Source organism: Hypomesus nipponensis, chromosome 14 (genome assembly GCF_054491055.1).
Source record: "Hypomesus nipponensis isolate SF chromosome 14, ASM5449105v1, whole genome shotgun sequence".
NCBI lineage: Eukaryota > Metazoa > Chordata > Actinopteri > Osmeriformes > Osmeridae > Hypomesus > Hypomesus nipponensis.
The window spans coordinates 2,579,872-2,603,832 of NC_140374.1; the positions used below are offsets into that span (position 1 = coordinate 2,579,872).

Sequence of the window (23,961 nt, forward strand, 5' to 3'; positions counted from 1 at the left end):
ATGGTTGGGGATAATCATAATATGATATATAAGCGAAAATGTTATGTTGTATAATGTATTATTATAACACCAGCTTTTTATAAACAAAATATGGTTATGAAGGTTTGGTAAGTTTGTCATGTGTAACTTTTGTTTTTCACAACCGAGTGTGATCATGTCAGTTGACCGCTTGATGTCTGTCTGATCAAGTTTTAGAGAAAGTGCTAGTTTAGTGAGTGGGGCAAGTCCAGTAGTGCTCTCTCTATACACGTTCGGCCCATGCCGTCTCTGATTTGCTGAGAGTAGAGAGGGGAGTGTGTCCGTGTGTGCAGTCGCACGCTTTCCTAAACTATCTTTCCTTTGTCACTCTGTGGACTGAATCTGCCTGACGCCGAAGGTAAGCTGCACTCGGGCATTCGGTACGATATTTGCAACTGCCTATTATTGTTAATATCTTTGTATTGTAGCAACCTGGAAGGAATTGCATATGTCCATGCACGCCCGAGGAAGGAGGTGTGGTCGCTAGCATGCTAGCTAGTTGGCGACTATGTCTTAGATAGAATCGCGTGATCTCAGTAGTACATCGCGTGCGAAAATGGGTCTACGAGCTGATTCCAACTGCACGAGCTAGTAGTAGATTGATGAATAACTCGAGTTATCAGCTTTTTTTGACCAATGTCATGTATATGCACGTTACACGGCACTACACCTTACAAATATGGCTGTCTACATCGCCTGGTGTAGCAACTAAATATTTATTGCAAAACCTAATACTGGAGTTGTGCCATTATCATCATTTCGAATTACAATATCATCAGAGGGCGGAAGTAACTGGTAGCGTAAGTGTTACTAGCTTTAATTAAATAATTGGTACAGGGCAACATTGGCCACTCGCTGGTTATTATTCAACATGACAGCGAAAAGCATTCGGGTCAAGACATTCTGGCCCTTTGTTTATTGTGCTGCACATGAGCATACCGTATCACACGACTCAACTACCAATATGGGATAGGATGAACTGCTCGTCCCGTGAACAAGCGGACGTTCAGTCCCGGTTAACCACTGGCCTCCATTCCGACCGGCCACTGCACGTGTTATCGTCAACCAATCCTACATGTAGCCATGCTTGTACGTGGTTTACGTAACTCATGATATAAAATGTCAAACGGGAGGACGACCATATTGTCTTAATGTTATTATGCCATCTGGTGGACGCTAGACCTCCACGTGACCTCTGAGTGAAGTCATTCACAAGTTAAACTTCCTGTCCACGCATAAACTACACATGACTGGTCCAGTGTAGTACAACGTCCCTATAATAACACATTCCTTGCGTCCACAGGAGTTTCGAGGACATCTCCGGATTTGACTCTGCATGTGCCTGTAAGACTGTTGCATCTTTCTGATGGCTGCCTCGGGCTCTGACGCTGCCAACGTGCCTGTGGGTTTCCACTACGAGACAAAGTATGTCGTCCTCAACTACCTTGGCCTGCTCACCGCCTCGCGGACACACGCCCAAGGTAAAAACGACTGTGTGTGTGTGTGTGTGTATAGTCATTAACTACTGTATGTTGATATGCTGCTACCCTGAGTCACACCCCACCTGTTCCCAGGGTGAGAGTTCCTGTGTACCAGCCATCCACTTATGTGAGAATGAATTTCCTTTAGGTGTGCTTGTTCCAGATCCCTGACAGGGAGGGGGCACCCCTGTCTGGGAGGGTGTAGACAGGGTGGGGATCGAGTGGAAGAGAGAATGTACCAGGCACTCCTGTCCGCTCAGTACAGATATCTGGTCGTAGCTGCTTTGACACTCACTGACAAGAAAACCTGTCGTGTTCCTTTGACTTATGATCTCACTTTTGTTACTGTTTTTGAGTGCCGGGGTATCCTAGTTGTGGTTGTCTAGTCTCACTCTGACCGCTTGCTTGAACAGGGTGGCCGTGTTCACCTTAAGTCACCTCTTTAAGCAACCTCAAAGCCCTACCTGTACATTGGCCAAGATTGGAGAGTGATGAAGTGTGGTCTAAACACTTGTGGTATTACAAGTGCCTAAGGGGTTAGAGGTCAGCGTTTGAGGTTGTAATGTATCCATACTCAAAGCTGCCCAGTAACCATATTCATCTGCCTTTCCTCTGTAGCAGACATGGCTTCACTTCCTGGTGTGCAGTATGTCTGCCTGTTAATGGTGTGCTGAGACTGAAGGACAGCGTGTGGCTGGTGTGACGTGTGGCCTGTGAGGGTCGCTGACCAGGCAGGTTAGGGGGTTCCTGGAGGGCAGTTTCTGATGGAGTCAGGTGTCGTTACGGCTCCTAATCATAGGCCCCTGCAACTCGGGAGCTTTTTATAGCGCGGTGCTTTCTGACTGGCCAGCACGGCGCGAGCACGGCGCGAGCACAGCTGGTTCGTGCCCAGCCTGACTTGGTGTCCTCAGAGAGAGGGCAAGCCTTCTCCTGGAGCCCTGCTCATCCCTTCAGCCTCTGGTTCTGGAGAGGAAGAGAGACTGAAGGCGGAGAGAAAACAAGAGGATTATGCAGAAGATTCCTATATCTCATGTTTTTCAGTTCTGTCATTCCCCAATGGTAATATTGGAGAGAGAGGGAGGGAGACAGAGAAGGAGAGGGAGGGAGACAGAGAAGGAGAGGGAGGGAGACAGAGAAGGAGAGGGAGGGAGACAGAAAAGGAGAGAGAAGGAGAGGGAGGGAGACAGAGAAGGAGAGGGAGGGAGACAGAAAAGGAGAGAGAAGGAGAGGGAGGGAGACAGAAAAGGAGAGGGAGGGAGACAGAGAAGGAGAGGGAGGGAGACAGAGAAGGAGAGGGAGGGAGACAGAGAAGGAGAGGGAGGGAGACAGAGAAGGAGAGGGAGGGAGACAGAAAAGGAGAGAGAAGGAGAGGGAGGGAGACAGAAAAGGAGAGGGAGGGAGACAGAGAAGGAGAGGGAGGGAGACAGAGAAGGAGAGGGAGGGAGACAGAGAAGGAGAGGGAGGGAGACAGAGAAGGAGAGGGAGGGAGACAGAAAAGGAGAGAGAAGGAGAGGGAGGGAGACAGAAAAGGAGAGGGAGGGAGACAGAAAAGGAGAGAGAAGGAGAGGGAGGGAGACGGAAGGAGAGAGGGAGAGGGAGAGGGAGAGGGGGAGGGAGGGAGACAGAGAGGGGGAAAGAGACGGAGAGAGAGGGAGGAAGGGACGAGTGCCTGATCCCTGTTTTCCGCTCGGCCCGCTCCAGGCTTTGACAGGCTGTCATGTGTAATCACCGTCAGGTCGCTCACACGCCTCCCGCCCCGGGCCCAGTGAGGGACTGCTCCTGACTGGCTGTCTGCTGAGACAGCGCTCTCACCCTGGGAAACCAAACCAACACAGGCCCCACCAGTGTGACTAAGTAGCAGAGATTGTGTGTGTTTCTGGTGGGGTGTGTGTGTGTCTGGTGGTGTGTGTGTGGGGGGGGGGGGGGGAAGAGAAATGTGATGAGTCAGGGACAGTGCATGGGGGTGAGAAGGATGACTGAGCCCTCCATACCATTGTAGACTTCAGACTGTGTAGCTTTGCACACAAACTGGGCACATCTGGTGACCACCGATCACCCCCCTTCATTTACGTAGGCAATGCATTTAACAGTAAACTCAACTCGAAGTCAGATCAAAACGATAGCTTGAAGTCATTTCCTGGATTGATGCCGTGTATCCGAACAAACTTCCTATTTTCAAACAGTGCAGAGAGTGTCTGGCCTTGGGCTCAGTAAAACGCCTGGCGCACCAAATGCATTGTGAGAAGTAGCCAACAAAGTTCAATAGATGGACAGGAAGCGAACCAATGAAATCTCTCAACTCATATTTTCCCAATGCCACAATCCTCTCTGAATGAATGGCTTCCTCTTGAGGATGTTGCATAAGCAGGTGGGTGTGTTTAAAGGACTGGAAGGCATTGTGCTGTTTCTGTACATCAGAGCAACTCTGTGGCTCCAGTGTGAATGTTGTGAATAATTGACTGGAGTGTGTTGGTCCATGACTGCTCACATGCAACCAGAGCAGGGCCTTAGAGGTCCTCTGTTAGTACACAAGTGAAGGGCAAGGAAGACATGCATTTGAGAAAGCGAGGAGAGGAGGAGGTGGAGGATGGGCAGGAAGAAAGGAGCAGGAGGGGCAGGGAGAGAGGAGGAGGGGCAGGGAGAGAGGAGGAGGGGCAGTGAGTGAGGAGGAGGGGCAGTGAGTGAGGAGGAGGGGCAGTGAGTGAGGAGGAGAGGCAGGGAGGAGAGGCAGGGAGGAGAGGCAGGGAGGAGAGGCAGGGAGGAGAGGCAGGGAGGAGAGGCAGGGAGGAGAGGCAGGGAGGAGAGGCAGGGAGTGAGGAGGAGGAGAGGCAGGGAGTGAGGAGGAGGGGCAGGGAGTGAGGAGGAGGGGCAGGGAGTGAGGAGGAGAGGCAGGGAGGAGAGGCAGGGAGGAGAGGCAGGGAGGAGAGGCAGGGAGGAGAGGCAGGGAGGAGAGGCAGGGAGGAGAGGCAGGGAGGAGAGGCAGGGAGGAGAGGCAGGGAGGAGAGGCAGGGAGTGAGGAGGAGCGGCAGGGAGTGAGGAGGAGGGACAGTGAGACAGGAGGAGGGGCAGTGAGAGAGGAGGAGGGGCAGTGAGAGAGGAGGAGGGGCAGGGAGAGAGGAGGAGGGGCAGGGAGAGAGGAGGAGGGGCAGGGAGAGAGGAGGAGGGGCAGGGAGAGAGGAGGAGGGGCAGGGAGAGAGGAGGAGGGGCAGGGAGTGAGGAGGAGAGGCAGGGAGGAGAGGCAGGGAGTGAGGAGGAGGAGAGGCAGGGAGTGAGGAGGAGCGGCAGGGAGTGAGGAGGAGGGACAGGGAGAGAGGAGGAGGGGCAGGGAGAGAGGAGGAGGGGCAGGGAGAGAGGAGAAGGGGCAGGGAGAGAGGAGGAGGGGCAGGGAGAGAGGAGAAGGGGCAGGGAGTGAGGAGGAGGGGCAGGGAGTGAGGAGGAGGGACAGGGAGAGAGGAGAAGGGGCAGGGAGAGAGGAGGAGGGACAGGGAGAGAGGAGAAGAGGCAGGGAGTGAGGAGGAGGGGGAGGAGAGGCAGGGAGGAGAGGCAGGGAGTGAGGAGAGGCAGGAAGAGAGGAGGAGGAGGGGCAGGGAGAGACGAGAAGGGGCAGGGAGAGAGGAGGAGACGCAGGGAGTGAGTAGGAGGAGGGCACACAGGAGGCAGGCTGTAGGGTACATCACAGACACAGTTGTTTACAGCCCTTATAGACCCCTGGCTTGTTGTAAACCCTTCAATGACTGCTCTGTGTTGTGTAAACCATGTGCATGTAGTAACCAGAGATGCTGCTGCTGTGCCGTAGGGTTAGGGTTAGGGTTAGGGTTAGGGGGCATGCATCGCTCTGTGTGGTTGGCTTCATAGTTCCATCTCTCATTTTCTATCCTATTGTGTTTCACCAGTGGGAAGTTGGACAGAGCCAGTGTGCTAGCTAGCTGTGCTAGCAGCAGATCTGTGGTGGCACAAGCCTTATAGTACACTCTCATTAGGATGGAACTGGTATCTGAATGGTGTCTTATCAACCCTAGCACACTGTACTGTTAGCCAACCCAGTGAGGTAGCCTGATTCCAAAAGTTTCTCTATGTAGTTCAGTTTGTTCCTTTTCTAGAACCTTCCAACCAAACTCTGTAAAGCATTAGGATATGATCTCAATGTATGCTGGTGATCTTCAGTTTGTACTTCAAACAGGGCATCCTTTAAAATCAGGATCTGAACAGCACAGATTGCTTTACATGGATTGTTGTACAACTTTATCAAATTATTATTATTATTATCATCAAATGTAATTGTATTAATTACAAAAAAATAAAAATAATAAAACCGCCAGAAGGAAGCCAAAACTGTTATTTGAGTTTGTCTAGTAAAAACGATGGCACGGTGTCTGTTCTGGAGTGGGGGAGTGCCAGAATGGATTCTCTCCCTGACGGACATCAACAGAGAATGATTGGGCGTTTATTTCGCATAGTCACAGGAGACCGCTTACCGCTCTGGGTTTGGTCTGCGTTTGGTCTGCGTTTAGCCTCTCGCTCCTCGCCAGATCAAAGCTCTCTCCGGAAGATTCTTCTCAGGTGATGGACTTGACTGGAGGCTGGGCAGGGTGGCAGAGAGACAGAACGACTCGGTATAATTTGTTGTAACTAACTTGTGCCCTTGTACAACATCCTCTCACACCCCTCCCCATAATGTGTAAACACTTTTGTAATCTATTCCGCTTTAAATGTAGGGAATGTAATTATAGTGATTTCACTGCAGGTATTTCTATGTTGTAACATGGTTAATGTAACCTTAATGTAATGAAATGTCCTAACTAGTTTTGTTGTTGTTTCAGATGACCTGTCGTCGGGGGATGGAGAGAGCAGGAGAGAGAGGAACAGAGTGATAAAGGGAGACATCGAGGATGAGCTGAGGAAACTAGAAGATGAGATCTCAGCCTGTAAGTGTGTGCACACACACACACACATAATGACACACACACACACAATGACACACACGCACAAAGCGACACACACGCGCACACATACACACACACACACACACACAATGACACACACACTCACACACACAATGACAGACACGCACACACATTTACACACGTACACATAGAGACACACATGCACACGCACTCACATACACAAAGACAGGCACACTCACACACACACACAATGACAGACACGTGCACACATTTACACACGTACACATAGAGACACACATGCACACGCACTCACATACACAAAGACAGGCACACTCACACACACACAATGACAGACACGTGCACACAGAGACACACACGCACCCACATACACTGACTAACAGTTGCTGGAGCTTAATCTGGATGTCTAGATGCTTTCAGAGCTTGTATGTAGGGTTGCAAAATTCCGGGAATATTCAAAGTTGGAAACTTTCCACGGAAATTAACGGGAATTAACAGAAATAAACTGGAAATTTGGGGGTAATTTAACTTTATTTACCTTGTCATAAGCAGACATGCATGCAAACATTTATAATACAACTTTTAAAAATGACTTTTTTGACATTTTGTGAGTAGTAGTTGCCCAACTTGCACGTGTTGATGGACCCCGAAAGCCGCGAATAATCGAGGTGATGGTGTACTTTTGTGTGGACATACAGACATAAACAGTGTTGGGGAAAGTTCACTTTCTACATGAACTAGTTCAGTTCATAGTTTATAATTAAAAATGTTTAACTCAGTTCACAGCTCCAAAAATGTCTTTAAATATGTTGCAAGCTATAACTGAAATCTTTCTATTTGCAATACCGCTCTTGGCCTCTACGCAATTTGGCGCTCTTATCGTGCGTGTCCACTACAGCGGGCGGCGGGCGGCGGCGGCTTCCAATTCATTCTCGATGAAACCTGGCTCCCACAATGCCCTACGCGAGCGTCAACGCCCGGTTTCATTGAAAATGAATTGGAAGCCGACGCTGACAAAATGATGACAAATACGTTCAAAAACGACATAACGTTTTATGTTTACGTTTATGTTTCTGGCAGGCAATGTTCCCATCCAGCTGCATTCAGGGTCCAGCTGAGCTGGGCATGCATAGATTTGTTCTCAACTACATTTAAGTTCCCTGTTATATGCTTTTGCAAAAAAACGTTTTATTTTCAAAATTCCCTAAATTCCCGAGCCAAAATTCCTGTGGAAACTTTCTGGAAATTTACCGGAAACTTTCTGCCCCTTTGCAACCCTACTTGTATATCAACTGTGTGTGTGTGTGTGTGTGTAGCCTTCACCAGCACAGGCTTCGACTGCCACACGTCTCCAGTGTTCAGCCCCGTCAACCCAGAGAGCTCCATAGAAGACTGTCTGTCTGCTCTCGGGGAGCGTGTGGTCCAGGAGCTGGACTCGCACCTGGGCACCGCCACACACACACTGCTCAGCCGGTAAGAACCGGCTGTTCACGGTCACACGCTTGGTGAAGGAATTTGGTCTGGGTGTGTGTGGGTCTATTTGCGTGTGTTTTGGGGGAGGGGGTTTAGTGGCTCATCTGTGTGGTAAGTAAAAGTCAGGGTTAGTAATTGTGGGTTTTGCATCACATGGATGTTAAGTAAGGTCGGGTTTTCTTCCACGAGGTCTATTTATAACCATGAAATAGTTGTGAGGAGTGCTTTCCACAGGTTGTTTGATGTGGGGCTGTGAGTGTGCTGTGTGAAAGATGAGATCTAACATATGTTGTCCTTTTTCTCTAGTTACACTGAGGTCATTCTAAGGTCATTACAGTCACCACCGTGTGTGTGTTTTGCAGCCCTCTGGACTACGAGCATTTCCGAGACGCTGTGTTTGAGATCTCCTGCCACTCTCAAGGAGGCTGGAACAAGGTGAGACAGGAGCGTTGAGACCCCCCCTGACTGTGTCATCTGACTGAAGGGCTGGAGGAGGTTGGTTGGAAGATTCTCCGGATCAGGGTTCACTCTCTCTCTCCACCCCCCCAGGTGCTGGTTCCCCTGGTGCTGCTCCAGGCCCTGCAGGCGGAGGGCCAGAGCCTGGCCAGCCTGCTGCCTCTGGGGGTGCGCTTCCTGGAGGAGGCCGAGGCCTACTACATCATCCAGCAGGGGGGATGGGTGAGCTGGCCAACATGGGGGAGAGGGGTGACTGGGAGGTGGAGGGGAGGGGAGAGGGGCAGGGCTGGGGGAGGGTAGAGGAGAGGGGGAGGGCTGGGGAGTGGGTGTGGTAGAGTACAGGGGAAGTATTCCTGGGGAGAGGGTGAGGGAGAGCTCAGGAAAGACGGTGAGGGCTGGGGAGATGGAGAGGGAGAAGGCTGGGGAGAGGGAGAAGGCTGGGGAGAGGGAGAAGGCTGGGGAGAGGGAGAAGGCTGGGGAGAGGGAGAAGGCTGGGGAGAGGGAGAAGGCTGGGGAGAGGGAGAAGGCTGGGGAGAGGGAGAAGGCTGGGGAGAGGGATAAGGCTGGGGAGAGGGAGAAGGCTGGGGAGAGGGTGAGGGAGAAGGCTGGGGAGAGGGAGAGGGAGAAGGCTGGGGAGAGGGAGAGGGTGAGGGAGAAGGCTGGGGAGAGGGAGAGGGTGAGGGAGAAGGCTGGGGAGAGGGAGAGGTTGAGGGAGAAGGCTGGGGAGAGGGTGAGGGTGAGGGAGAAGGCTGGGGAGAGGGTGAGGGAGAAGGCTGGGGAGAGGGAGAGGTTGAGGGAGAAGGCTGGGGAGAGGGTGAGGGTGAGGGAGAAGGCTGGGGAGAGGGTGAGGGAGAAGGCTGGGGAAAGGGAGAGGGAGAGGGAGAAGGCTGGGGAGAGGGAGAGGGAGAGGGTGAGGGAGAAGGCTGGGGTGAGGGAGAAGGCTGGGGAGAGGGTGAGGGGGAGGGAGAAGGCTGGGAAGAGGGAGAAGGCTGGGGAGAGGGAGAGGGAGAAGGCTGGGGAGAGGGTGAGGGAGAAGGCTGGGGAGAGGGAGAGGGAGAAGGCTGGGGAGAGGGAGAGGGAGAAGGCTGGGGAGAGGGAGAGGGTGAGGGAGAAGGCTGGGGAGAGGGAGAGGTTGAGGGAGAAGGCTGGGGAGAGGGTGAGGGTGAGGGAGAAGGCTGGGGAGAGGGTGAGGGAGAAGGCTGGGGAGAGGGAGAGGGAGAGGGAGAAGGCTGGGGAGAGGGAGAGGGTGAGGGAGAAGGCTGGGGAGAGGGTGAGGGAGAGGGAGATGGCTGGGGAGAAGGTGAGGGTGAAGGCTGGGGAGAGGGAGAGGGTGAGGGAGAAGGAGAAGGCTGGGGAGAGGGTGAGGGAGAAGGCTGGGGAGAAGGTGAGGGAGAAGGCTGGGGAGAGGGAGAGGGAGAAGGTGAGGGTGAGGACAGGACTGAGGAGAGATACTGAAGGGAGTCATGGGAAAGTGTGTCAGTTCCAAGACCCAGGCCATGGTTGAGTCAGGAAAGGGTAATGATCAGGGTGTGTTATCTAGAATGACCACCAGAGGGGGACAGAGAGCTACCCAAACGGTAAAGAAGTACAACTTATTTGCGGCTATTGGTTGTGCAGCACTTAAACACAAACAATAACACACACAATTTCCCAACTCACACACACACACACACACAGAGAAAGTATAAACAGACTAAATTTTACTGTCTTAAAATCATAAAAATGGAGTACTGTATGTAAATAAATATTTGCCGACCATGTTTGGGTGGATGAGCTGGTATTACTTCACTGTTGGAGTTTAGCAGTTAAATGGCTCCAGGGTATGAAAGAGTGTTTATATCTGGTTTTGGATTGTGTGTTTTTTTTCCCCGCGAGACCCTGCAGGCTCGAGGGCGGGTGCTGCCGACAGATGTGGGATTACGTGCGTGAGTGTAACTGGCCTATTTAGGTTTCCAGTGCTGCTGTTCAGTGTGGTGTGGAAGCACAAGTAGGTCAGTTACACTGGATCCTCCTTGTATCTTTCTCTCTGCTGGGGGAGATAAACCTTCTTCTCTGACCACGTTGTCCTCCGTGCGGGCCCTGTGTCACCTGACACCACCCGGCCTTTCTCCTTCAGTCACTTAATCTGCCCAGGACTCCTTTACCAACCTGGCAACCCTCTGCCCTCCCAGTTCAGACCACACTGAGTGATTGGAGAGAGCACCACGACCACATGCGTCGCCTGATAAGTGTTTGCTGACACCAAGGTCACGCACACATTTTCAAAAGCATTCGACGCGCTGTTGCTTTGCCCTTCTCAACGACTGGAAGTGTTCCAAAAACGCAAACTGGTCGGATAAACAAGTCGCATTTTTAGATGTTTGAGTGGTGAATGTGACTCGGCTCTGGTTACTCGTTTGTCAGAAATGGCAGGAGAGGTGTTTTTCTGCTCTGCTGCGATGAACAGTGCCCTGGTGGACTTTGCTCTCCGCTGCTCTGGTGTCCAGAGCTGCATACAGAGGTGCATTTTACTGATATGGATAGTTGGTCTGAACAGCATGTAAAGCAGATGAGATATCCCTTCATTTCGCCCGAGGGACCCAACTAAGGAGACGTTGTCGACACTATCAGATGAACAGCTACTTTACATGAGCTGTGTCGCTGCTTGGGTCGTATACTTCCATCGTGATGTCATGCTTTATGCTAAGCATGCTCCTTGTTAGGGCTAAACTTCATATTGGGGTTGTTTCTGTGTGTGTCTTAGACCGGGTTCACCTCACCCATCTGGCCTCTGATTTAATGGCCAGTCAGGAGTCGACTGTCGGATGCCTGCTGGCCCTCATGTGCTGTGTTGGGAGGGTTAGCTGGCTGGGTTCGTGGCGTTTAGGTTAAATCGTATTTTGCGTGTGTGTGTGTTGCGTCACAGATGGCTCTGATGGAGGTTGCAGTGGGTCGCCCCCTCCCCCCCTCTATCCCCCCCCCGGCCATGCTGACTAGGACAGTCACTGCATGCTGTTATGTCACAGGATGGACAGTGACAGCTCAGAGAGAGAGACACAGAGGGGGGAGAGAGAGAGAGAGAGAGACAGAGAGAGGCACAGAAGGGGAGAGAGAGAGACGGAGAGAGAGACGGAGAGAGAGACGGAGAGAGAGACGGAGAGAGAGACGGAGAGAGAGACGGAGAGAGAGACGGAGAGAGAGACGGAGAGAGAGACGGACAGAGAGACGGAGAGAGAGACGGAGAGAGAAACGGAGAGAGAGACGGAGAGAGAGACGGAGAGAGAGACGGAGAGAGAGACGGAGAGGGAGACGGAGAGGGAGACGGAGAGGGAGACGGAGAGGGAGACGGAGACAGGGAGACGGAGACAGAGAGACGGAGACAGGGAGACAGAGACAGAGAGACAGAGAGAGAGGGGGTGAGAGAGGGGGTGAGAGAGACAGAGAGACAGAGACAGAGAGAGAGACAGAGAGAGAGAGACAGAGAGAGTGACAGAGAGAGTGACAGAGAGAGTGACAGAGAGAGTGACAGAGAGAGAGAGACAGAGAGAGAGAGACGGAGAGAGAGAGAGACGGAGAGAGAGAAGAGAGGGAGTAGGAAAGGAGAAGAGAGGGAGTAGGAAAGGAGAAGAGAGGGAGTAGGAAAGGAGAAGAGAGGGAGTAGGAAAGGAGAAGAGCGTGGGCTGGAGGGAGAGAGTGGTAGTGAGAAGGAGGGAGTGAGTGAGTGAGTGAGTGAGTGAGTGAGAGACTCTTAGGGGGAGGGCTTGACCAGCCAGTGAGAAGTCCTAAGCAGCACTCTGTAGGTTCCAGAACTGTGCCAGCTGCCTGTGTGCACACTTCTCTCCCGCTGCCTCTGCTCTCCTCCTGCTCCTCACCGTCCTGCTGCCCTGGGAAGCTCTGTCCGCGCGGTCGCCAGCTCAGACCAAACACAATCTAGGTAGGACGTCCCGGGGTTGGGTGGCTTGGTGTGTGCAAGTGTGATGTTTGGACAGTGAGGTATTGACAACATTGATCATTTCCTGCGTGTGTATGTGTGTGTGTTAGACTGCAAGTGGTTGTAGAATCAAGCCTGAACCTTAAGAGAACGATACTGTTGTGTAGATCTGGTTTCAGCTCGTTTGACGGTCAAGTGGAGTGTAGGGAGACTTGTGAACGCTGCGGGTGCAACCCTACACGCATCTGGTGTCGCAGGACGGCTTGCAACGCATCCGAACAGAGAGGCAGACATGTTCCTCATTACTCCAGTTTTTTGTGGAGTAATGAGGTCTCCCCCCCCCCCCCCTCTCACACAGCTACACCCTGCCCTCGCTCATGTCCTGTCTTTGTTGCGTACATCAGATCCCACGTACGATCGTGACCTCATGTCACGTCCACTCCATTTGGCAACCACAAGACGGACGACTCAGAACTGAGTGTGTGCGCAGATGGTAAACCACTGAGTAGACGGTCTGAGAAGGACAGTGAGAGATGAGCGAGCGGAATGAGAGAGCAGGAGGAGGATGGAAGGAGATCAGTTGGAAGTGCACGAGGCTCACTGTTGATATTGAAAGCATCGGGCATTCCATGGTCGTGCTGCCGGAAGGTTATTGGTGTTCCTCCGACTTGGGTTACCCCCTACCTAGCTGCCTCTGTTCCCTCTCTCTCCCCCCCCCCCCCTCTCTCTCTCTCTCTCTCCGCCCCCCTCTCTCTCTCCCCCCCCTCTCTCTCTCCCCCTCTCTCTCTCCCCCTCTCTCTCTCTGCCCTTCAGAGTTGCAGTTCTGTCCTTCAGGAGAGAGACTGGTAAAACTGCTGCGTGTGTTCTGACGCAGCACTTTGGGCATGAAGGATTACAGAGATCGTCATAGCTGATGTAATACAACTCTCACTGGGAGGGGGGGGGGGGGGGGTCTTCAGCTGACCCCTCAAGGCCCTGTGACTGCTGTTGATTCCAGTCTGCCCCATCATAGTCAGGGCTTCTATGTTGTGGTGTTTGTCTCAGACCAGACATCCCTGTTGTGCGCAGGAGTCTCCAGGAAGGTCATGTACCCTGCATGTCACTTCGGTCAAAATACGTTTTAGTAGCCATACTGTTTTGATATTTGGTACAGCTGGTTGCCTAGTGATTCATGTACAGGGCATATTTCTAAGCGAGGTTTTTAGAGTATTATGGTCTGGACTGTGTCAGGGCATGTCAACATGGCCTCTGCTCAGCTCTGCTGTGCTGTTATATAAGAGATAGCTGCTGTGTGTGTGTGTGTGTGTGTGTGATGGAGGCTGGGCTGTGAGCAGTACAGAAATAAACCTCAGATATTAATCCTGTCAAACCAAGGGTCCAGACCGACCCACTTGCCGTCCGTGCAGAGCTAGCGGGCTAGCTGGTGTAGAGGTGGCCAGCCTGGCAGAGCTAGCGGGCTATCACCTCTACACCAGCTAGCCCGCTAGCTCTGCCAGGCTGGCCACCTCTACACCAGCTAGCAAGCTAGCTCTGCCAGGCTGGCCACATCTACACCAGCTAGCCAGCTAGCTCTGCCAGGCTGGCCACCTCTACACCAGCTAGCCAGCTAGCTCTGCCAGGCTGGCCACCTCTACACCAGCTAGCCAGCTAGCTCTGCCAGGCTGGCCACCTCTACACCAGCTAGCCCGCTAGCTCTGCCAGGCTGGCCACCTATACACCAGCTAGCCCGCTAGCTCTGCCAGGCTGGCCACCTATACACCAGCTAGGCCAGGGGTAGGCAACCCCGGTCCGAGAGAGCCGCTGTCCTGCATGTTTTAGATCTTTCCCTGCACCAGCACACCTGATTCAAATGAATGGTCATTACCTGGCTTCCACAGAGCTTGATAACGACCCATTTATTTGAATGAGGTGTGCTGGAGCAGGGAAACATCTAAAACATGCAGGACAGTGGCTCTCTAGGACCAGGGTTGCCTACCCCTGAGCTAGGCCAACACGTCAACACGTCTCCCCTCACTGCTGTAACCCATCTAACCACCCAATCAGTCAGTTCATCCAGCTCTCCACGCATTCCACGTTGATTCATTCCGAATCGTGGTCAGGGGTTGATGTGACACTGTGGGACAGAGGTAGTCAAGCAGCACGACCTACACAGCAGGAACAATGACTCTTGAAAACTAGGCTTCTAGAAGAAAAGGGTTGGACCGTAGGTCTTGGATTGACCGGCTGTTTGTTTATGGTCCGTGCTGCCTGTGTGCCTGTCCTTCTACACCTCTACAGAACAGGCAGGTTAGAGGTTGGAGTTGGTTAGAAATGGTCCGAAACTCACACAAGGCTGTCTGACTGTCAGGCCCAACAGCTGCTACACATGAACCCTGCTGGGTACTCTACGTACCCGAGGTAACGGACCCATCTGGATCTCCCTCCCTCCCCGCTCTCTCCCTCCCGCTCTCTCTTTCTCTGACTAAGAATAAACCGGCGATAGTTTCATGCAGATGACGGCTAATGTGTCTTTAATCCAAGGCCTGAGAGCTCGGTCAGTACAGGACCAGCTCTCTCTCGTCTCCTCCCCACCTCTCTCACAGTTGCCCAGTGGAGTCAGAGATAATCTGGATGATGGAAGGGTAATGGGATTTCTGATTCTGGGGAAGTTCATTTGAGTCACTATAGTCTTTCAACATGAAGTTCATGGAATTTTCGCTCCCTCCGGACAGCCGTGATGGGAGGGAAGTTTGAATGGAATCAAAACCCCACTAACAGTGTCTCAGTGTACACGCTACAGAATGGGCGTTGGTGCGATGCCTGAAATGTCATTGGTTGTTTCGAGGCAGTCCACCGTGCTAATTGGGAGGAGTATTGTTTGAAGGGGCCCTGAGGGGAACGCAGAAGCCGTGTAGCGTTGTAGGTCAACGGCTGCCTCGCAGGGTGAAGCCTTCACTACAGGCCCGGACTCTCTAACGCTGGGCGAGGCAGCGAGGCAGGGGCAGGCTGAGTAAGCACAGCGTGTTGTCTGTGAATCTCCCCCCCCTTTTTTTTTTTTTCCTGCGGGGACATTTTGTTCAGGATTCACTGTAAGGGTCGTATAGCTGGCTGTCATCTGACTACTGAACGTACAGACTTACAAAATAAACCGAAGGCAGTGATGTTGAATTGAGTTTACTCGTCTTAGCAGTTACTGAGTTCTAATCTTTCGCAACTGTCTAGTTCCAGCTTATCTACAGGACACCATGTTCAGTCCAGTGTTCATGGCACGTTGGCCAATCTGTACACACACACCTACAGCATACATACAATAAGGTCTTCTATCAATGTTTCACGCTGAGGACGGGCGGTGTGTTGCCTTAGCAACCTGCAGAGCGGTAATCTGAGCCAGCCTGAGGAGAGGAGGGTTGGCAGGGAGATGTGACATGTGGACAGTAATGCTAACTTTTGGGTGACCGCTAAATGACACGAACCTGTGAGACATTGAGTGGGACTCGGAGGAAGGGGATTCACCCGTCGTACGTTGGAGGGGAGAAGTTCAACCACTCGACCAGGATCGCCCTCCTTTGTCTTTCTGATGCAGAACTCTTTCACTAGTGTTTTAGAAACAGAATAATGTCCCAGAAGGTCTTAGCACCACCTGGTGCTCAGGAAAGCACTAGCATGTTCCTGGTGTGGGTGTGTGATGGAGGCATGTTAGGGCCATGGTGTTCACCTCGGACTGTGTCTCAGACATGTTCATTAAGAGACGAGCTGCGCTCCTGCTTGAAATCTGAGCTGAGAGCTGCTGCTTAGGAACTCTGATAACCATGCCACGATTACACTTTTCAGTCGTTTGTTCTGTAGATTTGGTAATTACAACAGTGTACATGGTACAATAGAAATATTAACGGTAGAAATGCTTAAAACAAGAAATGTAGCAAGCTTTGCGCTTGTTGTGTGCAAATGCGCCAGGCCCATTTCCTGAGAGGTTAAATGACAACCATTAATAACTGCTATAGAACCCTGTGCTGTAGAGCCCTGTGCTGTAGAGCCCTGTGCTGTAGAGCCCTGTGCTGTAGAGCCCTGTGCTGTAGAGCCCTGTGCTGTAGAGCCCAGGTGCTGTAGAACACATGCTAGCAGGAGATGGAAGAGTTGTGTAAGGGGTTCCACCCTCGTTTGTCAGGAGGCAGTCTACCTTCCTCTGACAGGAATGTGTGTGTGTGTGTTTGTGTGTGTGTGTGTGTGTGTGTGTGTCTTGGGGGAAGGGTGGAGACCAGTAGGATAGGCCTGACAACCAACCAGCCCCTCCCAGACTCTGTCCTCCTGGCTCAGTGGTAGAGTGGCTTCACCACGGCACAGCAGTTAACAGAACTCCAGCGATACACTTCACACTGTGTCCTCGAAGCTAGATCACAGCAAGTTTCATTGAAGAGAATCTATCTCCTGAACTAGACTGCACTGCATCTCCACTGCTGTGTGCGTCTCGCCAGGTAGGCCTGTTGACGAATACATTCGACATGAATCAGACGATTCTCTTGATGGTAGCTTAGCTGGTTGCTACAGACAGGTTTTGGGTCTGCCCAAAACATTCTGCTGTTAGTAATCCAAGGTCAGCTTGAATTGTACCACAATGTGCCTGGCCTGTCTATGTTTCAGCAGAAGCTGTTGTCACGGTTGGTAGTACTCCTCGGCAGATAGGGCTTTTTATCTGGCCGTGTCTGCAGTATGTGATAAGGTCAATGATTGTTCTACGGAGGGCTCTAAGATACGTTCTTGAGACTGGATCTATGCGGAGAGATAACTGACAGGCCTAGGAACGTCTGTAGGCCCAAGGTGAGTTATATATAATATATGCTAAAACAAACGCCAGTGTATGCTATAAAGAATCTAAGGTTATATCTCTGTTGTTGGCTGGTCACTCCCTGGCAGGGTTGCCATTAGGGGGATTTTGGAAATATTACCAACCTCTCTCCCACACACGCGCACACACACACACACTCCAATCAGCTTACAGAGCAGACGAGAGTGGATGCAGGGTTGGGACATCTGCTTTAATCCCCACCCTCTGGAATGTCCTTGTAAGGAGAATAACCTTCAGTCCCTACAGACCGAAGCTAGGGTTTTACATAGATGGATAGATAGAACATATAGGCCAGGGCTATAACAAGCCATAAGAATGCAAAGTGGAAATCCTCTGGACGTCGCATTTCAATTTGTGACCCACAGAACAATGCGTCTTTACAGAGCTGTACGCTAGGCCCTGCAGGGGGAAGGAGATGGGTGCATGCTGGGCGATCTGGTGCTGGTCTCTCCACAGCGGGTCTCCTCAAGAACTGTTCTCCTGTCACATCCACTCTCTGTCCTTGGTGCCCTGCTTTTGCTCTCTCTCTCTCTCTGCTGTCTCTCTCTCTCTCTCTGCTGTCTCTCTCTCTCTCTCTCTCTGCTGTCTCTCTCTCTGCTCTCTCTCGCTGTCTCTCTCTTTCTCTGCTGTCCCTCTGCTGTCTCTCTCTCTCTACTGTCTCTTTCTCTCTCTCTGCTGTCTCACTCTCTCTGCTGTCTCTCTCTCTGCTGTCTCTCTCTCTCTCTCTCTGCTGTCTCACTCTCTGCTGTCTCACTCTCTCTGCTGTCTCTCTCTCTCTCTCTCTCTCTCTCTCTCTCTCTCTCTCTCTGCTCTTTCTCTCTGTCTCTCTGCTGTCTCTCTCTCTCTCTGCTGTCTCTCTCTCTCTCTCTCTGCTTTCTCTCTCTCTCTGCTGTCTCTTTCTCTCTCTGCTGTCTCTCTCTCTCTGCTGTCTCTCTCTCTCTGCTGTCTCTCTCTCTCTCTCTCTCTCTCTCTCTCTCTCTCTCTCTCTCTCTCTCTCTCTCTGCCTGTGAAACCCCCCCCGCCCTGTTCCCTGCGTGAATGCAGTCTGTGCCCTTCAGGCGCTTGACATGTTCCGAACTGTTAGACACGCACCACAGCCCACCAGGGGAGCCCAGGATAACCCCATCTGTCTGGACCGATATCAGTCTAGACCAGCTTGGCCAGTCCATACCCTGGGCTCTGTCCAAGCCTGGATCAGTCTGGCTCTGTGCCCTGGCTCCTGGTGGTAGTTTTGCTTCTTTTCAGACTGTATTAGTCCCAGGAAGAGCCTTGCACTCGATCCTGGAGGGTTGGCAGTGACGGACTCACGACCGGGTTTTAGACGCGTTCAAACATCTCCCCCGGAGCAGAGAGGCCTGCTTCCCTCCGGGCTGGAAGGGTGACACATCACGTACAGTAACCGCCTTGCACAAGCTAGCAGAGCCGAAGCCCTGGAGCAGTGCACCAGCCCCTGCACGCCCCAGGGGCTTGGCTGGTCATAGCACATCCCTTAGTCACTGCGGCTCATTGTTTTCCTCTGCTCAAACTCCGTCTCTCACCTAGACCAGAAATAGCTCCACTCTCTTTTCCCTCCGCTTACATAGTCGCCGTACTGCAGTGGGTGTAGCTACTGTAACGGCGTAAAAGCCTCAACGGTACCAGGAGAGGGTCCCTGATCTTTGGTTTGTAGCTCACGCCACTAGGTGGCGTGCAAGCACCTAGATCCACCTAGTGGATCTACATCCATGCGTGTTGATCTGGATATAGCGTGCATGCCTGCCATGCCAAACAACCTCCTTCCCCTGGTAGAGTTAATGATGTCATAATGTCACATCAGGCATGAGGGCATGTTATTGGACGCTTTTCCCAGTGATCCATGTTTGGGTAGAGGCAGTGTGGCATGATGCAACGTTAAGTTATACGTTTGAACCGTACAGCCGATAAACAACAGCCTCGATTTAAACTGGGAGTGAGGATTACATCTACAGCAGGTCATCACAATCCAAATAATTGATAAACATGTGAATTATTGATCCACTTTGCCTCGGAGTACCTTTAAAGCTGCTGTACGTAGACTTGATCATGCTGTGGATCATCTCCCAGTGCACTGATGTCTGATAATGATCTAAGACAAAAGGCACAGCGTGGTAAACCCTAATTTATGTAAGTGGAGCAGGGTGTCATTTTATTGTGTTTGCCTTGTCTAACTGTAAACAAATCTTTCTGCGGTTGCAAATAAAAAGAACCGGTCCGTAGTCTTTAATCCGGAACTTGTGGTCGACTCCCTTTCTGAGAACGTTCAGTTCATCAGATGTGCTGTGGCTGTGTTGACTCACTTCAGTAGTGTCGGCAGCAGTTTCAGTGGAGAGGGCTTGCAGTTGTCACCCAGAGCTAACTAGCTAGCTAGCTTGTCTTGATTGGCTGGTGTGGACGTTTTCTGTAAGCCTGTCAGAAAATGAAACTGAAGGCTTGGAATATGAAGGTACTTTCAGTGTTACACTCCTGACATTGTTCTGTGGGATATCTTTTTCCAGGGGAAAAAACAAAAACAAGTGTTTTTCATTTGCATGTTTTCACGTTCCTCTTTCCAGCTAAAAGTCAGTCAAAGACCCCCACATTTAAATGCAGTCACGGTCCTTGGTTGAGGCAGGTGTGGCACCAGGGCTTCCTTTGAGAGGTGACGCTGTCATGGTGAACTGACTGTTGGTTTTGGACTGAGCACTGACCCGTCCATCTCTCTCTCTCTCTCTCTCCCCCCTGCCCCTCCCCCCTCCAGGGTACAGTGTTTAGCCTGGAGGACGAGGAGGAACAGGGCGTGATCATCGCTGAGGACAGCAACGACATCTACATCCTGTCTGGGGAGCAGCTTCCTGGCCAGCTGAGTCCGCCTGCGTCGCTGCTGGCCGCTGGAGACAACAGTGAGCTGTGCTCCTGGCAGACGGAGAGCTTGCCCGTGTCCCTAGCAGGCCACGAGTCCTGGGCACAGGTACGCCCCCCTCGCAGCCACGCCCCCTCGCAGCCACGCCCCCTCGCAGCCACGCCCCCTCGCAGCCACGCCCCCTCGCAGCCACGCCCCCTCGCAGCCACGCCCCCTCGCAACCACGCCCCCCTCGCAACCACGCCCCCCTCGCAGCCATGCCCCCTCGCAGCCCCGCCCCCTCGCAGCCACTGGGGTTCGGCCCCTCACTAAGGCACGCTGTCGGCCTCTAATGATGTTGTTGAATCAAAAAGATAGAGTGGACATTGTAGTCAACCTCTTTCTACGTCACTTGGCATAAAAGCGTCTGCGAAAAATGAATGTTATAATGTAGGCAGTGTTGCCGTATGATTTCCAATCATTGTAATTGTAATCAGTCCATTCCAACTCCCTCAGGTGAGTATGATGGACCACCCTGAAGACGTGAAGAGCCTGGACAGCATCGAAGGCGTGGCCTTGGCGGAGGAACGCAGCGAGAACAACTCCTCCAACTCCGACATCGTCCATGTGGAGCGCGAGGAGGCGGAGCTCCTGGAGGGGGGCGGGGTTGAGGAGAGCATGATGAGCGTGCTCGGGACCGACAGCGAGCTGGCAGAGCTGAGAGCTGAGTTCAGGGACGTGTCACCGCCACCGCCGCACGCTCCGGAAACCGCGACAACCGGCCCGTCGTCCCTGGTGTCCCTCGAGCAGCCCGTCGTCATAGAGACGCCTGTGAGTCTGACGGACGCCGTTCCATCTGTTGCCGCCGTGCCGGCACAGCCTCCGGCCCCGGCTGAGGAGGCCCAGACCGCCGCCCCGATCCTGGAGGCCCAACCTGAGGCCCCCCCAGCCCCAGTGGAGGCTGCGCCCCCATCCCCAGCCAAGGCCCCCCCTACCCCCCCTCCCCCCGCACCAGCAGAACCAGCAGAACCAGAACCAGACATGTCAGCTCCTCCTGAGGCCGCTGTTGCCCCAGACCCACCCCAGCCCGAAGCCCCGCCCCCGGCAGAGACCGTACCCGAACCGGTGGCTGCCCCCTTCCTGGCTGCGCCCCCCGCCCAGGACCCCCCCAAGACCCCGACGCAGGAGCCCCCCGCGCAGACGGAACCGGAGCCAGACTCTGGAGAGCTCCCCGTGCTGCTGTACGGCGGCGCCGCCCTGGTGGCCATCGCTGCTGTGGTCGCCTACACGGCCCTGACGTACCGGAGGAAGTAGCCGGGCCGCCCCTGGGTCCTAAACCAACACATGTTCATGCCTCACAACAGGCTGGAGGCCTGTACACACCTCTCAGACTAGGAGTGGTGAACTAGGATCAGCCGTGCCTTTAGAAGAAGAGGCTACAAGCTGATCCTAGACCAGCGTTCCTCCTCTAAGATGCTCTGTCAGGACCCAGGGCTGCTGTGTGCCTAGTCAGGTGAATGCTCACAACCGTGGGGGAAACGCACCTCTCTCTGGTTCTCCGCTTCCTGTTCCTGTTGTTTTGCTCCAACTTGGCTCCAACGCATTTCTCCGACCGGAACGGACATTGTATCTATTTTTTTCCCCTCTCACTCTCAATTGGCCGATCTGTTGTTTGTGGGGTTTTTGTTTGTGTTGGAGAGGGTGGTGGGGGTGGAATGCTGCCATGAGAACGAGCTCACGAGTGAGGTTTAATTTCCTCCTCACTCTTAAGCTGCAGCTTGGCTAGGATGTCTCTCTGTTCTCATGCGCTCTGGGTCTGAGGCCCAGTGGGTCTGGGTGCAGTTTTAGTCTCTTACAAAAAAATCATGGTTCAGAGAAGGGAACCAACTCATACGCAGTATTCCTATGTCTAAGAACCGTTAATATCATGTATGTTTTGCCCGTGAGGAGCAACTGTTATTTTGTTTTTAGAATTAGGAATCCTTTGAATACCACATGTACTTATCCCTGATGTGCCTGGCAGGTAAATCAACTATTTTGTTAGTATTTCAATGTATTTGAGCCCCTTGTGGATAAACAGATTGTTGACACGGCACTTAACATCACTATAAACTGTGAAGCAGATGTTTTAGTTCTCTTGTTTGTTTTTTGGCATCTTTAAAATGACATTAAACATTTTGGCTAAAGTGCAACATGAAAATACTATCTGTACTACAAATCGATGCTTTGAAAGCCGTTAACAGGCAGACCCAAAAGAGATATGTTTCATTCGATCTTTGAAGTACCTCCATGTTCAATAATCGCGAGGATACTTGGATCGTATGTCACGGTAGGACTTGCCGGTTTCTTGCGTTTCACAGTGCTGTCTCCTGAGGGTATAGCTGTGAGTAGTGAAAGGGATTGTTGAGAGATGCTTACTCTGAGGATGAGAGCTGTGATGGTCAGTCACAGCTGAAGGGAAATAGACCCACTGTTTTTAATTCATCCCCAGTCCTGTTTTTGTGGTGGTGAATGTACTTGTGAGTTTCACTCACCGAGAAAAATGTATGTTTAGAGTATTTGGTGTAGAGCTGTGTATGTGACTTGTCCTCAAGTGAAGACGATGTAAACCACTCTTAACAAATAGCCAGCATACATGCAGCACCATGGTTAAGACTTTTCCTGGTGCTGTGTTGTCAGGGAATGGAGGGCTGGGAATGACTGCTTCAAGACTTGCTCCTTCTTTCTCCCCTCTCTCCTTCTCCATCCCCTCTCTCTCCTTCTCTATCTCCCCTTTCTCTGGAGAGAGACTATCTTGTGTTTCCTGCTCCCCAGACATATCCCATTTCACTAACCTCCAAGGGGCTACCCCTCGCCTGACCGTCACGCCACCCCTTTCATGTTTGCTGTGGCCTGGCTATGCAAGCACCTTCTAGCCCCCTGCTGAGCCAGACTCCGTAAATGTACCTCTTCTCAGCCTGTCGACCCACCTAACACTGCCTTGCTATTCCTCTCAACCTGTACAAACATTAACACACACCCAGCCACTCCGCTGGTGGTTCCTGGTCTTCAGTAGATTCGAGTCTTTTCATCAAGACCAGACCTCACATCCATTTATGGACAACTTAAAAGATTCAAATAGTTTTCCATTTGGATATTATCATACCTGAAGAGTTGAGTTCTTTCACATTCAATCTCAGTCCGTTTGGATTCACTGTGTGACGGAGACGAGCTTGTTTAAGAGTGAAGCGTCCAACATCGGCCCTGTTATTGACAATCAACAAACATCTGTCCAGATCATGCTCTCCAAGCTCAACTATGTGAATCCAAAAACATCTATAAACTAGTCCTCAGGTATGCAGAGAAGACAACTATTAATTTTCTACAGTAATATTTTACCAGTAAGGCACAGGAGTTTTACCTTTGGGCCATCTTTTGATGCCAGGTGGTGAATTTCTTTGGCCCAAAGTAATAACTTTCAGCTGAAGTGTTTTGTCACCTTTACTGAACTCATAGTTGCTGCTAAGCAGGCCTGTATAAAGTATCTGCTAATATTTGGGGTATGCTTGATTTATTTTTGCAGTGTTGAGTAAACGATGGAAGTCCTAGAAGTACCTACACAGAGATGAATCAAACGGACCTCAAATACTTGAACAGATAGGGCTCACGATTCATGCCTTTGACTCAGGTTACTGCTAAGACAAGAAACACACATGCTTAAGGCTTCTGGGTGAACTAAGCTCTATGGGTCACAAATGAATAGATGGGTTTTCAGCCATAATGGTTATAAACAGTTTTTCCCATTGACTAGTAAAAGGAAGCTTTCATATCTCAAGTGTTGTAAACTGACACGTATTAATCTGAAATGTACAAAATGGAAAGTCTGGGTTTCTAAGTCTCTTCAGTATCAATATTGAATTGATGGAATTGAACTGAATGGCTCTCTGAAGGCCCAACATGGCACTTTGTAAGGCATTTCCTAAATGTACAGTTTGAGACCAGAATAAATCAATAATTTAAACATTGGGTGTTTGTGATTTGTAATGAATAGGCACGCTACCATC

At 51.7% G+C, this 23,961-nt stretch overlaps 1 protein-coding gene across 1 annotated transcript; it reads left to right on the forward strand.

Moving 5' to 3' along the window:
* Positions 1–240: 240 nt before the first annotated feature.
* On the forward strand, positions 241–23,918 carry bcl2l13 (BCL2 like 13). The gene is made up of 8 exons (XM_084672998.1): positions 241–376; positions 1,322–1,499; positions 6,320–6,424; positions 7,738–7,894; positions 8,257–8,329; positions 8,444–8,572; positions 19,838–20,047; positions 20,435–23,918. The coding sequence occupies exons 2-8, from the start codon at positions 1,385–1,387 to the stop codon at positions 21,230–21,232; spliced, it is 1,587 nt and encodes a 528-aa protein (XP_084529124.1). The 5' UTR covers positions 241–376; positions 1,322–1,384; the 3' UTR covers positions 21,233–23,918.
* Positions 23,919–23,961: the final 43 nt, after the last annotated feature.